The sequence below is a fragment of the Choloepus didactylus genome, chromosome 3 (assembly GCF_015220235.1).
Source record: "Choloepus didactylus isolate mChoDid1 chromosome 3, mChoDid1.pri, whole genome shotgun sequence".
NCBI classification, from domain to species: domain Eukaryota; kingdom Metazoa; phylum Chordata; class Mammalia; order Pilosa; family Megalonychidae; genus Choloepus; species Choloepus didactylus.
The window spans coordinates 163,293,926-163,306,855 of NC_051309.1; the positions used below are offsets into that span (position 1 = coordinate 163,293,926).

At 34.6% G+C, this 12,930-nt stretch overlaps 1 protein-coding gene and 1 long non-coding RNA gene across 4 annotated transcripts in view; one reads left to right on the forward strand and one right to left on the reverse strand.

The window, feature by feature from the left end:
* LOC119529925 overlaps window positions 1-3,053 on the forward strand; it is a 41,256-nt gene extending 38,203 nt beyond the window's left edge. The window contains exon 3 of the long non-coding RNA XR_005215977.1: window positions 2,760-3,053. This is a non-coding gene — a long non-coding RNA (uncharacterized LOC119529925). The remainder of the gene's footprint in view (window positions 1-2,759) is intronic.
* LRBA (LPS responsive beige-like anchor protein) overlaps window positions 1-12,930 on the reverse strand; it is a 1,009,660-nt gene that overhangs the window by 35,190 nt on the left and 961,540 nt on the right. For all 3 annotated transcript variants that reach the window (XM_037830797.1, XM_037830798.1, XM_037830799.1), the window contains 2 exons: window positions 8,721-8,783; window positions 2,842-2,997 (listed from right to left, as the gene is read on the reverse strand). In XM_037830797.1, the coding sequence (XP_037686725.1) occupies window positions 2,842-2,997; window positions 8,721-8,783 (219 nt within the window). The remainder of the gene's footprint in view (window positions 1-2,841; window positions 2,998-8,720; window positions 8,784-12,930) is intronic.

Consider the following 12,930-nt stretch of genomic DNA (forward strand, 5'->3'; position numbering starts at 1 on the left):
CTAAATAAATCATGGTATATAAATACCTGCTGCTCGTTTTGGTAAATTATTTTCTGATAATCTCATAAGTGTTCCTCAACCTTTACTTTTTGTTTCCTTTAATACCAGTCCACCTCTCCACACATTAATATCAAATATTACCACAAGCACTAGAATATGCCGTTTTTGACAGAACAAATTTTCTAGTTAATGTTTTATTTGACAGCTGTGCCACAAATAAAAAAATTCAAGCTCATGACTCTGCACCACTGAATCTAAAATGTGGCCTGAAAATAATTCCCATTGCTGGGGGAAGGTTTTATTGTTGCCTTAGCTGTTCTAGTTGTGCCCAGAAAACATGATTTATGTTTCAAGAATTTCCTGTTACAACCCGTGTTCTATGCACCCCCCGCCATCTAATAAGAGAAGAATTTTTTTTTTTTTGCTTAAGTGCTAAAATAAAATTGAATTCAACACTTGTGATAGCTTTGCCATTATATATTACTAATCATACAATTTTTTCCTTGTTTCTTTGCCAAACTTAGGAGAAAATATTTAGTATTCCTATCATCATAAAAACACAAACATATATTTACCCTAACTGAAATTATTTTAAATAAAACTAGCCAGTTTGTTTATACACAAGAGATTGAGAAAGATATTAGGATCCTGGTGTGAGATTTTTTTTCACAACTTCTCTGGCAAGTGTAAATATTTCTATTCTACAAGCCAAGTCAGCCTCACTAAAATGAAGTTTAAAATAAACTCCTCCTTGTGAAAATGTTTAACTCACATACACACACACACTTAAACATACTTAAAAAAACAGTAAAGTAGAAGGTTTTTAGAAAAGGGAAGGAATGATATCTATGTTATTCAGTCAAATGTAACATGGCAGATATACCAGAAACTTAATGTTCCAAATTCAGTGTTTTTCCCAAATTAACCAATGATTGACAGATAACACCTGTATGAGAAAAACATAGCTATATTTGAAGTTAGAATACCTGGGCACAAGGCCCATTTCTACCACCATTATCTATATAAATTTCAACAAGTTCCTTAACCTATCTAAATCTCAGTTTCATCATGTGGAAAATGGGGATAACAATAAGTGTTCTGTCTATCTCACAAGATTATTGTGAGGCTGAAACAATATCACAAATGAGAAAGAATGCTGGAAATTCTAAAGAACTCTGTGAATGTAAGAATTATTTAAGTATTAGTACTATAAAGGAAGTAAAGTATACTTATATGTACTTTGCAAATACTAGTATTCAGTGCTTTTTAAAAACCATATGGAATGCCAACAAACCTAAAAAATCAAATGTTAAAACCAAAGCTTAACATAATTTATGATTTTATAAAATCATATAAATTTTATAAAATCATATAAATTTTTTATTTATATGACATTCTGGACAAGGCAAAACCACAGAAATGGAGAATAGATCAGTGGTGGTCAAGGGGTTCAGGGTGAGGAAAGGAGTTGACTACAGAGGGTCAGCTTGAGGAATTTTGGGGGTGATGAGCTGCTTTGTTCTTTTTTTTTAATGCAATTTTATTGAGATATATTCACATAACATACAATCCTTCTTTGTATCTTGATTGTGGTGGCAGCTACACAAACTCTATGCATTGTCACTCAGAGAAGTGTACAATGGAAGAATAAATTTTACTTTACGTAAATTTTAAAATAATTTTTTAAATGTCTAAAAAATATGCAATTTAAAAGAATGTTTAAGAAAATCTTGTGAGGGGACGTTAAGTTTAACCTGAAAGTTTGTGCAGCAAGGGAGCACAGTTTGAGGTCAAATAATACCAAGGTTGTTATTACCATAACAGTAAAAGAAAAAGTTAAAATGTGAATTTGATTAAATCAGAGCAATTAATTATTATAATAAATATATTTTAGGAAAACATATCAATCCCCATTGCATTTTTAGAGAAAGTCTAGAGGAATTTTAGTTTAATTAGCTTTCCACATCATGGACTTAACATCTAGTGAAAGTCCAATTAATCAGAAAAGCTTAAATGATGATTTTTTTCTTTTCTGGCCCTACAGAATAAAGATGCAAATTACAAGAAAACTAGGTCATCAATTTCATAAAATAAAAAATAAACAGAATTATCCCTAAAAACAACTTCTAGATTTTATTCTATGTACAGTATATATTCAACTATTTTTCCCTACTCTCTACAGTTATGTTACAATATTGTCATAAAAACGCATTTAGGACAAACTATACATTCATTTCATCTTCTAACAGTTTCTAAAATTACTTAAAAAGTATATGCATGCAAATTAATATATAGACTTAAACTTGTATATCTTAACAAGAGCTCCTGTCACACATAAAATCAGTAGTCAGCTACTTTTCTTTATGATGGTGTAGTTTTCAGTAAGATTCTATGCAGAATTGGGTGGGGACAAGATATCTACCCCCAAGAGATACACTTAATGAGTCTTTCCTGTGGGGAAGGGCAACTTTTAAATAATAAAAAAGTGGGAAAATACGCCCATATGTATGTGTACTAGTCATAAAATTAGGTACATACACAGGTATATGGTATTTACATACCAGGATATGCCTTCAAAATGAATCACTCATTCTGTAAGCATCAGGCTTGGGAGAAAACCCCACTATAGAAAATTGCCTTTTAAAAATATGCTGAGAATTAATAGTGGACTACATGGTGGATTTTTACTTGAAAGAGGAAAACAGTATCTTCTTTTCCTTCTTATTTTACAAATTTTAGAATTCCATAATTTTTGACAGGAAGAAGACAAGAATGCATTCCAAGCCTCTCAACGTTACTTGTAATACACTTTAGTTCACTGATGAAGAAAATAACAGTTACCTGTGTCTGTAGAATAGACTCGGAAACTCTTATCCCAGAAGCCACAGACCAGAATATAGCGGTTGTCCGAAGTAATGACAAAGCACTGGGAATGGACTTGAATACTTTGGTCTAAAAGGTCAGTGATTTGCCTCCTGTGCATTCCTGTATTGCTGGCTGTGAGAACAGAGGAAGAAAAATAAAAACCCTACTAAACCCTGATGGACAAAGAAACCTTGCATTTTGTCATACTTGGAGGGGTGGGGAGGGTGGGGGGGGGGGGACAAGAGGAAGGGAGACATGTTCCAGGATAAGATTACTCTAATTTTAAATACAATATTTGAAAAACCAAATTGGAAAACACATCTGATTCTTGGAAGAATGTGGTTAGCTAAATTCAACATCTCAGTGAAAAAGATTTGCCTACAGGAAAGAAATAACAGCATATTACAATTTAAAAATAGAATACAATTCACAGAACATGCATCCTAGCTCTTGGGCAGGACCAAACTAGATTACAGTCTCCAGATTGCATCACAGTTAGGTTTGTGTTTCTGACAATCTCATTACATCTATTGTCATGAGAATGGATTCATGTTGTGACTATCTATTACCTTTATCATTTTGTCACAAAAAAGAGATATTAGAATTTAAATGCCATATATTTGAAATCTTGTAGCATCTTGTACTACTTTGGTTTTAATGGGTCTTTAATTTGACTAGATGTGAACTCCCATTTCCTCTGTTTACAGCCTTACTTGTACGTAAGAAAAAGGTAGAATGACTATTTATTAAACAGGCTTTTTTCATAATTGAAAAAGTCAAAGTACAGCATACTGGCACTTTCTCACTCCTTATTTAAGCAATAAAACAAGACAGCCTGGCAGTGTGTTTTCAAAATTCTACAGAGCACCTGAGATGTGGTTTGTCAGAAGGCACAAGGTCAGACACCGAGCAACACAGGGCACAAGGGAAGAGTAATCATCCTCTAGAAATACACTACCAAGTGTGCCATTATGAGAAAAGGAATTTTCACTGAGATGCCTTTTTTTGGCATTAAGAGGCAAACCAAATAGAAAGCACTTCCTAATAAAAGTAAAGGCACTTTTGCTGCTAAAGAAACAATGTATCACAAATATGAATAAATAATAAATTTCTGCATCTGATCAAATTGTTTTTACTCATAGTCTTCAGTTTTCTGAGGAAAAAAACCGTAAATGCATTAATAAAAATAAAGTACATATTGAAAAAGATCTATTCAACATTCATTGTACATAATAACTAAGTAAATGCGGACACTTTAATAGAAAGCTCATAAAACAATAGAGTAGAAAAAGTTGCTTAAAATATTTTTTCTAGTGCTGTTCTTGGAACCACTGGGGATACAGAGGACTAAAACATTCCCTGCCCTCAAGGCACACACAACATAACAAACATAAACATATAATTTGCAAAATTCTTGCTAGTATTTGGCATAACTTCATCTATTTAAGATTATTAGATAACTGTTTCATAATATGGGCTTCATATGCTTGAGGGGATTAATGGGCTAGATAGTGGTAACAGTGGAAAAAGGGCAGAATTCTACTTGAAGAAATTGCTAATACAGGAGAAAAGCTTCTGTGGACATCTTAGTGTATCAGAGAAACACACAGTATCCCACTGCAGTGGAGCCCTGTGAGACACATTTTTTTTTTTATCCCAAGAAAGCTAGCAATTAAAATAAGGTATGTGGTACTTTCTATGATGATTACTACTGTACTTCCTGAGAATTGTAAAAATGTTTATTTTTGTCAGGTTTATATGGGTTTTGTTCCTATGATATAAACTTTCACTGATCATTTTTTTGGGGTGATCTCTTGGGAGGAGCTACTTAGATAGATCTGGTCATGTGCATGATTTTGAATTCAGTGACCATAAAATACAAATGGGTGAAGGCTAATGCTTCTGAAGCCTTAAGATAAAAAATTTCCAAGTAAATGCTTACTTGTAATTACCATTGCCACCTCTTTCTACCATTGCCACTTCTATCTATCTATCTATCTATCTATCTAATCACAACTGCCTTTCCATTATCTCATTGTTTTCTTTACTAAATCTCTTGGGATTCAGTACTGAAAGTATTTGTTTTTTTTTTCCGTGCAAATTAGGTATATTTGTCTAGATAAGGAGTCTTCAAACTGGGGCATTCATACCCCTGGGGGGTACAAGACTTCCCAAGGGATACACAGGCACAGATGGTTTTAAGAGAATCGATTTTTAGTTCCTCGACTTTCATATGTTTTCTTGACTGAAAATGATTTGCCTGAGAATTCTCATGTGAGTTTTCCTTTCCTACCTCCCTTTGTACATGCCCTTCTCCCACTAGATAAAAAAAGGAATACTTCCGCCCTTCCAAAATCTTACTATGGTACTTTACCTCAGGTTTAAAAATCTCTTGGGAGCCAAATAAAGGGTCAATTTAAAATACTGATGTGATGCTGAAAAAGCAGAATGCATAGGTATAAATTATTTTGGGCAGGTGGTTTCCAATTTGTTGCTTTCAATAAAATTGAAAAAGGATCTAATTATGCCATCAGTTGATAGATCTTTGAAAATAAGTTTCAATGATAGATTACTAAAATGATAGATAATTTATGATAGACTATAAAAATAATTTTTAATAATAGATTGCTGTGTGAATTTTGTCACAGAATTCAGAAAGAGTTAAAAGATTTGAGTGAAATTATTAAAACAAAACTCTTGTTTCCCATTTACTTTCTTTTGTGAGCAAGGTTCCTCAGAGTTTCCATCTCTAAAAACACACACACAAAATAGGATAGAACTATTAACAAATCTGTTCTCACTCAGCAATAATGTTCATCCATGAATACATGAGGTAGTTGGGAGGGAAAAAGCCTCATCCATTTTACAAATGATGTATTTCCAATAAATGTTTGCTTTTTTATGCTTAACAAGTATTTACTAAAATTTATTATAATTTTTGGAGAAATATGATTAATATTTATAATGATCACTCAACTCAGATGAAAAATTTAAAAACATTGAGTCTTATAATCAAAGGGAATTTTAAAATTTAAATTTACATGTTTACTTTTCTATACAATATTTTTATTGCAGAAAAGTATAATATGATAATCAGTAAAAACATTAAGATAAAATGTAGGGGAAGCAGAATGAAAATATGAATTTAAGATGAAAAAGAAATAATGTAAAATTTCTGACTAAGAGCTTTTAAATGCATTTTTTAAAAACAGAAAATGTGAATATCAATTCATTCTGATATTTAGATTCCATTGGAGACATTTTAAAGAGGGATATAACAGTTTACTTAGAATGTTAATTTTTACAGGATACCAAAAATTTGATAACCTTTGCAACTACTTAAACTTGTGATGAAAAATTGCAGATATCAAAACTTAAAAATGCATGAGAAGTCAGCTGTGGCCCTCTCTCTCTAGCTAAGCCAACTTGGCAGGTGAAATCACTGCCCTCCCCTCTATGTGGAATCTGACACCCAGGGGAGTGAATCTCCCTGGCAATGTGGAATATGACTCCCGGGGAGGAATCTAGACCCAGCATTGTGGGATGGAGGACAACTTCTTGACCGAAAGGGGGATGTGAAAGGAAATGAAATAAGCTTCAGTGGCAGAGAGATTCCAAAAGGAGCCGAGAGGTCACTCTGGTGGGCACACTTACACACATTACAGATAACCCTTTTTAGGTTCCAACGAATTGGACTAGCTAGCAGTAAATACCTGAAACTATCAAACTACAACCCAGAACCCATGAATCTTGAAGACGATTGTATAAAAATGTCGCTTATGAGGGGTGACAATGTGATTGGGAAAGCCATAAGGACCACGCTCCCCTTTGTCCAGTGTATGGATGGAGGAGTAGAAAAATGGGGGCAAAAAAACAAAAGGGCACCCAGTGTTCTTTTTTACTTCAATTGTTCTTTTTCACTTTAATTTTTATTCTTATCATTTTTGTGTGTATGCTAATGAAAATGTTCAAAAATTAATTTGGGGGATGAACACACAACTATGTAATGGTACTGTGGACAACTGAATGGATGCTTTGTATGACTGCATGGTATGTGAATATATCTCAATAAAAATGAACTAAAAAAATGCATGAGAAGTTACATGGGTTTGGACACTTAGTTTAGGGGCATAGGAACAAAAATCTGATGAGTAGAATGGGGGGCAAACTATAGCCCACAGGCCTAATCCAGCCCATTGCTTGGTTTTGTATATAAAGTTTTATTGGAACACAGCTATGGTCACTTGTTTATGCATTGTCTGTGGCTGCTTTTGTACTATAATGGCAGAGTTTACTTGGTACAACAGAGACCATATGGACCACAAAGTCTAAAATTTTTATTATCTGACTCTTTATAGGAAAAATGTATCAGTGCCTGGACTAAAGGATTACAACTGCTAAATTCATTTAATTAGACTTTATACTACAGGATCATCATTGTTAAGTTTTGAAGCAAACAATGAGCCTGTAATTCAGAAATAATGTTTTAAATGACTTAGTGAATGGGCTTTATTTTCCCATTTTCCTGATTTTTAAAACTCTGCCCAAGTGAGCATTTAATTTTTCTTAACATAGGCAAATCATATCTATTCAAAGCAAAATAAAATTTAGAACTAAAATTGCATTTATCTTTCATATAGATCACTGCTTCTTAGATTTCTGCTCAGATTTCAGAAAATGGTAAATGAATTAGTTTTGAGGTTAAGGTTATTTTAGTTAAGCCTAAGAGTCCATTTGGGAATGGTGGTCCTTTAGGTCTTCTGAAACAATAGCTTTAAAAGACAAAAAAGGTGTGTGGTCACATACATACAGGAAACAGCTTGGATTTTAAATGACTATATCAATTCATTCGTATGTTTTAGTTAAAACTTAAAAATTCTAGCAAATTATCTGTGCCAGGGAAATTTAGCAAAATTATAAGCCAAATATCCATGCTGGTGGCATGTCCCTACAACTAGGCAATTAAGTTTTTTATTCTAAAAGTTACTGAATAGGATCCTCAATATCAAGGCTTAACATTCGTAGTAAAGCCATATTTGACATCTCCATACATAGGATGAAAAATGCTAAACTGGTGATATCAACTAACCTAACTCAAAAAGCATAAAAACAATTAAATATTCTAAGTTATTTGCAGATGCTTGTTTCATCCCAGTGGCTTTTTCTGATCTCCTGCCTATTTTTTTTTTTTTTTTAATTTCCCTCCTCTGAACAAATTTAACCTCCAGTGGCAATTTACTGGGCTGTAGGGCTCTAGGAAAATGAATACAAATATCTTAACACTGCCATTGGCTGGGCAATATATTTCAACTTCAAAACTGCCCTGCAATTGCACATTAATCCCTTCAGACTGAACAGAGAGTCCAGGAAGAAAGGATTGATCTCCTTTAATGATGAAACCCTGCCACTACAGTTTTATTTTTCACAACACAGTGCTGCTAAGAACCCCACTGTTATTATGAAAATTTCCCTAGCAAAGGAGCTCCATCACATTACCGGTACACCGATTCATCATAACGTGCCTCGCTCCTGCTCATCAACAAGTCTGAGTGATGAAAAGATCCAATATTATCCTGACAGTACTTCATGCGCATTCTCAATCACACATTATTACAGCATCCATATTAATTTTCAGTGACACGCGTCCTAGGCCTGTTCAAATTAGGCAAACCAACGAGGGGGAGTTGATGAAATACCAGCATAGCCACAGCTCATTGCATTCCAATTTGCATGCAAATGGTTTATCAGGAAAATTCCATTCCCAGCAACCAGCAAGTGAAAAACAACTGTAATCTACACTTCAGGGCCACCATACAGAGCTTAATGAATCGCAAAGAGAGAAGAAAGTGACAGACCTATGAGAGGATCGATTTCCACTGGCAGCTGGTATGGCTGGTCTTGTACAGCACCTTGATGAGCTGGAATTCACAAAAGATTAAAAGGAAAAAAAATGCATTATTTTTCATATACTAAACCACATAAAAATGCATAAGTCAAACCTTACGTAGAATTGTTTCCAATCTCCAAATCTCTCATGCAGTTTTGTGAAATTTAAAGAAAAAAAATCCAGGTGCTTTTATGGCTAGCTTATTAAACATTTATTTTAGATTAGTGCTGTTCTGAACATGTGCCATCAGCAGTGGCTCCAGTCCTAGGCCATAAGCTATAGCAGATGCTTGACTGGCAACCTCTGATGCTGCAACAAAACAAAATTAAGTGGTAAAGTGCGCTGAAAACAAAATGTGACAACCATCTGCTGACTATAGCAAATACTATTTTTTTGTTACTTTTTAAAAAGGCAGTTTTGAATGCTGCAGCACAAAGGATCCACAAAAATGTCAATTTATGATGGAGAAAGGGAAAGCTCTAAGTCAGGGAACATTTAATGTTTCATCCATCACTTAAAATCAATCAATTGAAAGTTTGAATACAAATAAAAAAAGCTATCCACAGATAAATGTTTTAGTTAACTGCATTTGGCTGAAATATTTTCTTGAAGACTGAATTGAGGTTTTCTAAAAAGTTTTATTAATATTTAATATTTCCATGGTTCCAATTTAAAAATACTCTCAGAAGCAGATGAGTAATTCACAAATCAATTTATACTAAGAATAGTTGGCTCAATTCTCAAAATGGTTCCAAAATTCAGGCATACTTATTCTATAATTGAAAAAAGGTTTTACAGTCTGTTTCCCCTTGAAAGGTAGGAGGACTTTAGGTAGTGGGCAATGTGCACTAGGAATCAAGAGCTGCTCCTGCCAAGCTATGCAACCTTGGGCAAATCAATCCCTAAAATGAAGGACTTGGGAAAGATGATCTTTTCACCTTTATCCTTCTGATTGTTAAATTCTGGGCATTTTTCCGAACTATTTTACCCCAAGTGACACAGCCATTTACCCTGGTCAGTATCTGCTTTTTACAGACTCATAAGCACTTAAGTTACTGTTTGGTCAGTATTAGAATTGTGCTTAAGAAATACCATAAGAATTTAGGACAGCTTTTTTACAGTCCTTGAGGGGCTGAAAATAAAAATGGGGAACATTTCAATGAGCTCACTGGTTATTTTAATAACTACTTATGTCATAATTTCCTCACTTTGTAAATATCAACTTTTCAAGGATGACTGAAGCATCATTAATACTGATAAAACACCTGACTAAATGTAATATTGGCACTAAAAATTATAGTTGAATATATATAAGGAATTCAAGCAGCTGAAGAAAGAAAGTGGCAATGACTCATTATTTTTTACTGAAGGTATTTGTCTTTGCTGATTACTGGCTCTGCCACTAAAGAAATCACAGAACACTTAAAGGGAATGATCAGGGAAAACGCACGATAGTCTCTCTCTATCCAATATTGCCATTTACTTCCAGCAATACCAGTGTCAATTAACACTTAATACCTTGAGAATTTTTCTTCTCTGAGACTCTGGGATCGTAGAAACAGTAAAACCAAACTGTCAGTGAAAGAGGTGCAAGAGGTTATATATTTTTGGTCATGCCTCAAATCCCAGTTCTGCCACTGACTGCCTGTGTGTCATTGGGCAGGTCATGTAGCCTGTGTTTCCATTTCGTGGTCTGAGAATGAGTTAGGTTAAACCACATGCAATTACTAATACCTGATCATTTTGACTATAAAAATGGCAATTTCATATGGTTCAACCTAAATACAGAACCCACATCCCAGAGTTGTTGAGGAGTTTGAGTTAATACATGTTAAATGATAAGAACCATGCTTTGAACCTAGTAAATGCTCTATAGTCATTAGTTGCTAATTTTTTCAGAGATTTTGCAAAGTCCTATGAATGAGAAGAAAGGATAAAGATATATTCCTTCCCACCAAATCAGGGCCCAGACACAACTCAAAGAAATGACAAGAACTAGCTGTCTAAGGAATGAGCTATGGAAATCAGAGATCCTCAGAAAAGAACCAGAATCTAAAGTTAAAAAATAAAAAGTTAGTGTAATATGAATTTAATATTTACAGAAGAATAACTGTTAGGGACTTTTGATATTTGTTTAAATCAAGGCATATTCACAAGTAAAGGTAAAAGAGATAGAATGAAAGATCGATTCAAGTAAATGTACCTGAAATGAGGCATAGATTTATAATAGATGCTTAATATTCTTAGATATAATTGGGTCACTGAGGAGAATTAGAGGCAAAGGATAGGCAGAACACATGCAGTTCCCCATGCCCTTATCTTACAGAAAGGTGAGTTTGGCTGGGAACAGCTGTATGCATCATAAGTAATACTCTAGTAGGGGGACCCTACCCCCCAAATTACTTTACATATTTATAGAAAAATTGAGAATGGGGCAGAGAACACCTGAAAAACAAGTACTAAGGGAAGTTTTCAACTTAGGAAACCAGGCTTCCTTAAAAGAGGAGCTCAAAAGGGGAGCGTCAGGAGCTCAATCATCAGTGCTAGAGGATTAACTAGAGACCTGGTAGCCCCTTGGTGGACCCAGTTCAGTTCCTGCAAAGCTAGCTCTTTGCTAGGCTAAGTTAAAGACAGGGATGGGGAGTGGTCAGGGCTTTCTATCAGTTAAAAAGTTTTGTCTCTCCTCAGGTACACCGTCACTCTGTTAATGCTGAAGAAGTTTTCAGGGCTGGCACAAATAGCCACCCAGGATAAGCATTTGTGGTGGCCCTGATGTCATACTCACTGGTGCCTTTGCCAAGCTCTAAGGGTAACTGCACACAGAGTAGGTAATTCTTTAGTATTTTTAAAGATCACACACCAGAATATTTCTCTTCTAATGAGTGGTATGTAGGGAATCCCCAAACGACATTAATTAAACAAATTATAATCTTCAGTCCCCAAATATAAGCATGCCATCTACATACATATTTAACTCTGTAAGAAAAGCTTCCTGAAGAAAAAGGAATAAAAGGACCTATAACCTCAATTTTTACTGTTTCCAATCTTCCTCAAATCTATTCTCTAACCAAATATTGACGTTCTTCTAGTTGTTTCATTTTCCAATGGCCAGGAAAATGACTATATTTAATCACATCTGATACCAACCACAAATACTTCATACTGGCTACCTTACTGAGCACAGTCACGGCATAAAGTCTATTTATTCTTCTGAATTCTAAAACTCTTGCATTGAATTTGGCATGAGGCCCTTATCCAAGAATCTGTATTTTTGTGACCATTTCATGTATTCTAATGAGTACAGCTTCATGCACACTTTACAGATTTAACGACAAGTTAAGAGATTACTAAAATATTATCTTTTAAAGTTTCCTACCTAGAACAATGGCTTGGGAAAAAAGCCTACAATCTCCAGGACTTTAAAAGATTTTCCTTCTTTCTCCTTAAAAAAAAAAAAAAAAAAAAAAAAAATTCTAATAGGGCCAAAAAGAACAGAGCTAAATCCAGGTCCCAACATCTTCATTCTAATGAGAGGCAATAAATCACAGGAGGAGATCAGAAAACTTGGGTTCAAACCCTGCCACTGACTCACCATAAGTGATGCTGAATAAGGCAAGCTTCCTGGGGCTCAGTGCCTTCAATGGTAAAACACAGGCTGGACCAGATGAACTCTGAGGTCTCTTCAAACTTGGACGGATTATGATTCTAATGGCTATTTTAGTATTTTCCCTCCGTCTGAGTTTAGCCTAGCAAAGAACGAGCTCATCGGAAACTGAGCTGACTCCACCAAAGGGCTACTAGGTCTCTAGCTGATATTCACATTGTTACACAACACTCCCTAAGCACTGATGGCTGAGCTCCTCACACTCCCCTTCTGTACACACCCAGTTTCCTGACAAGAGTGCTTCTCTTAGTATTTTGTACTTAATGGAAGAACAGAATGTACTTATGGTATGCAGAATTTTGGCTGTGCCACTTCAGTGTTCTTTTTACCATCCACAATAAAGAGTACAATGCCACGCACAAAACAGTACAGGCTCTGGCATATAGTAAACAATCAGAAATGTTTGAGAAAATGAGTAAGTGAAGAAAGAGGAACATTTGATAAATAAATATACGCTATTTATGGACAGAATATTAGAACATTATTAAATTAAAATATTATATTAGAAATATTT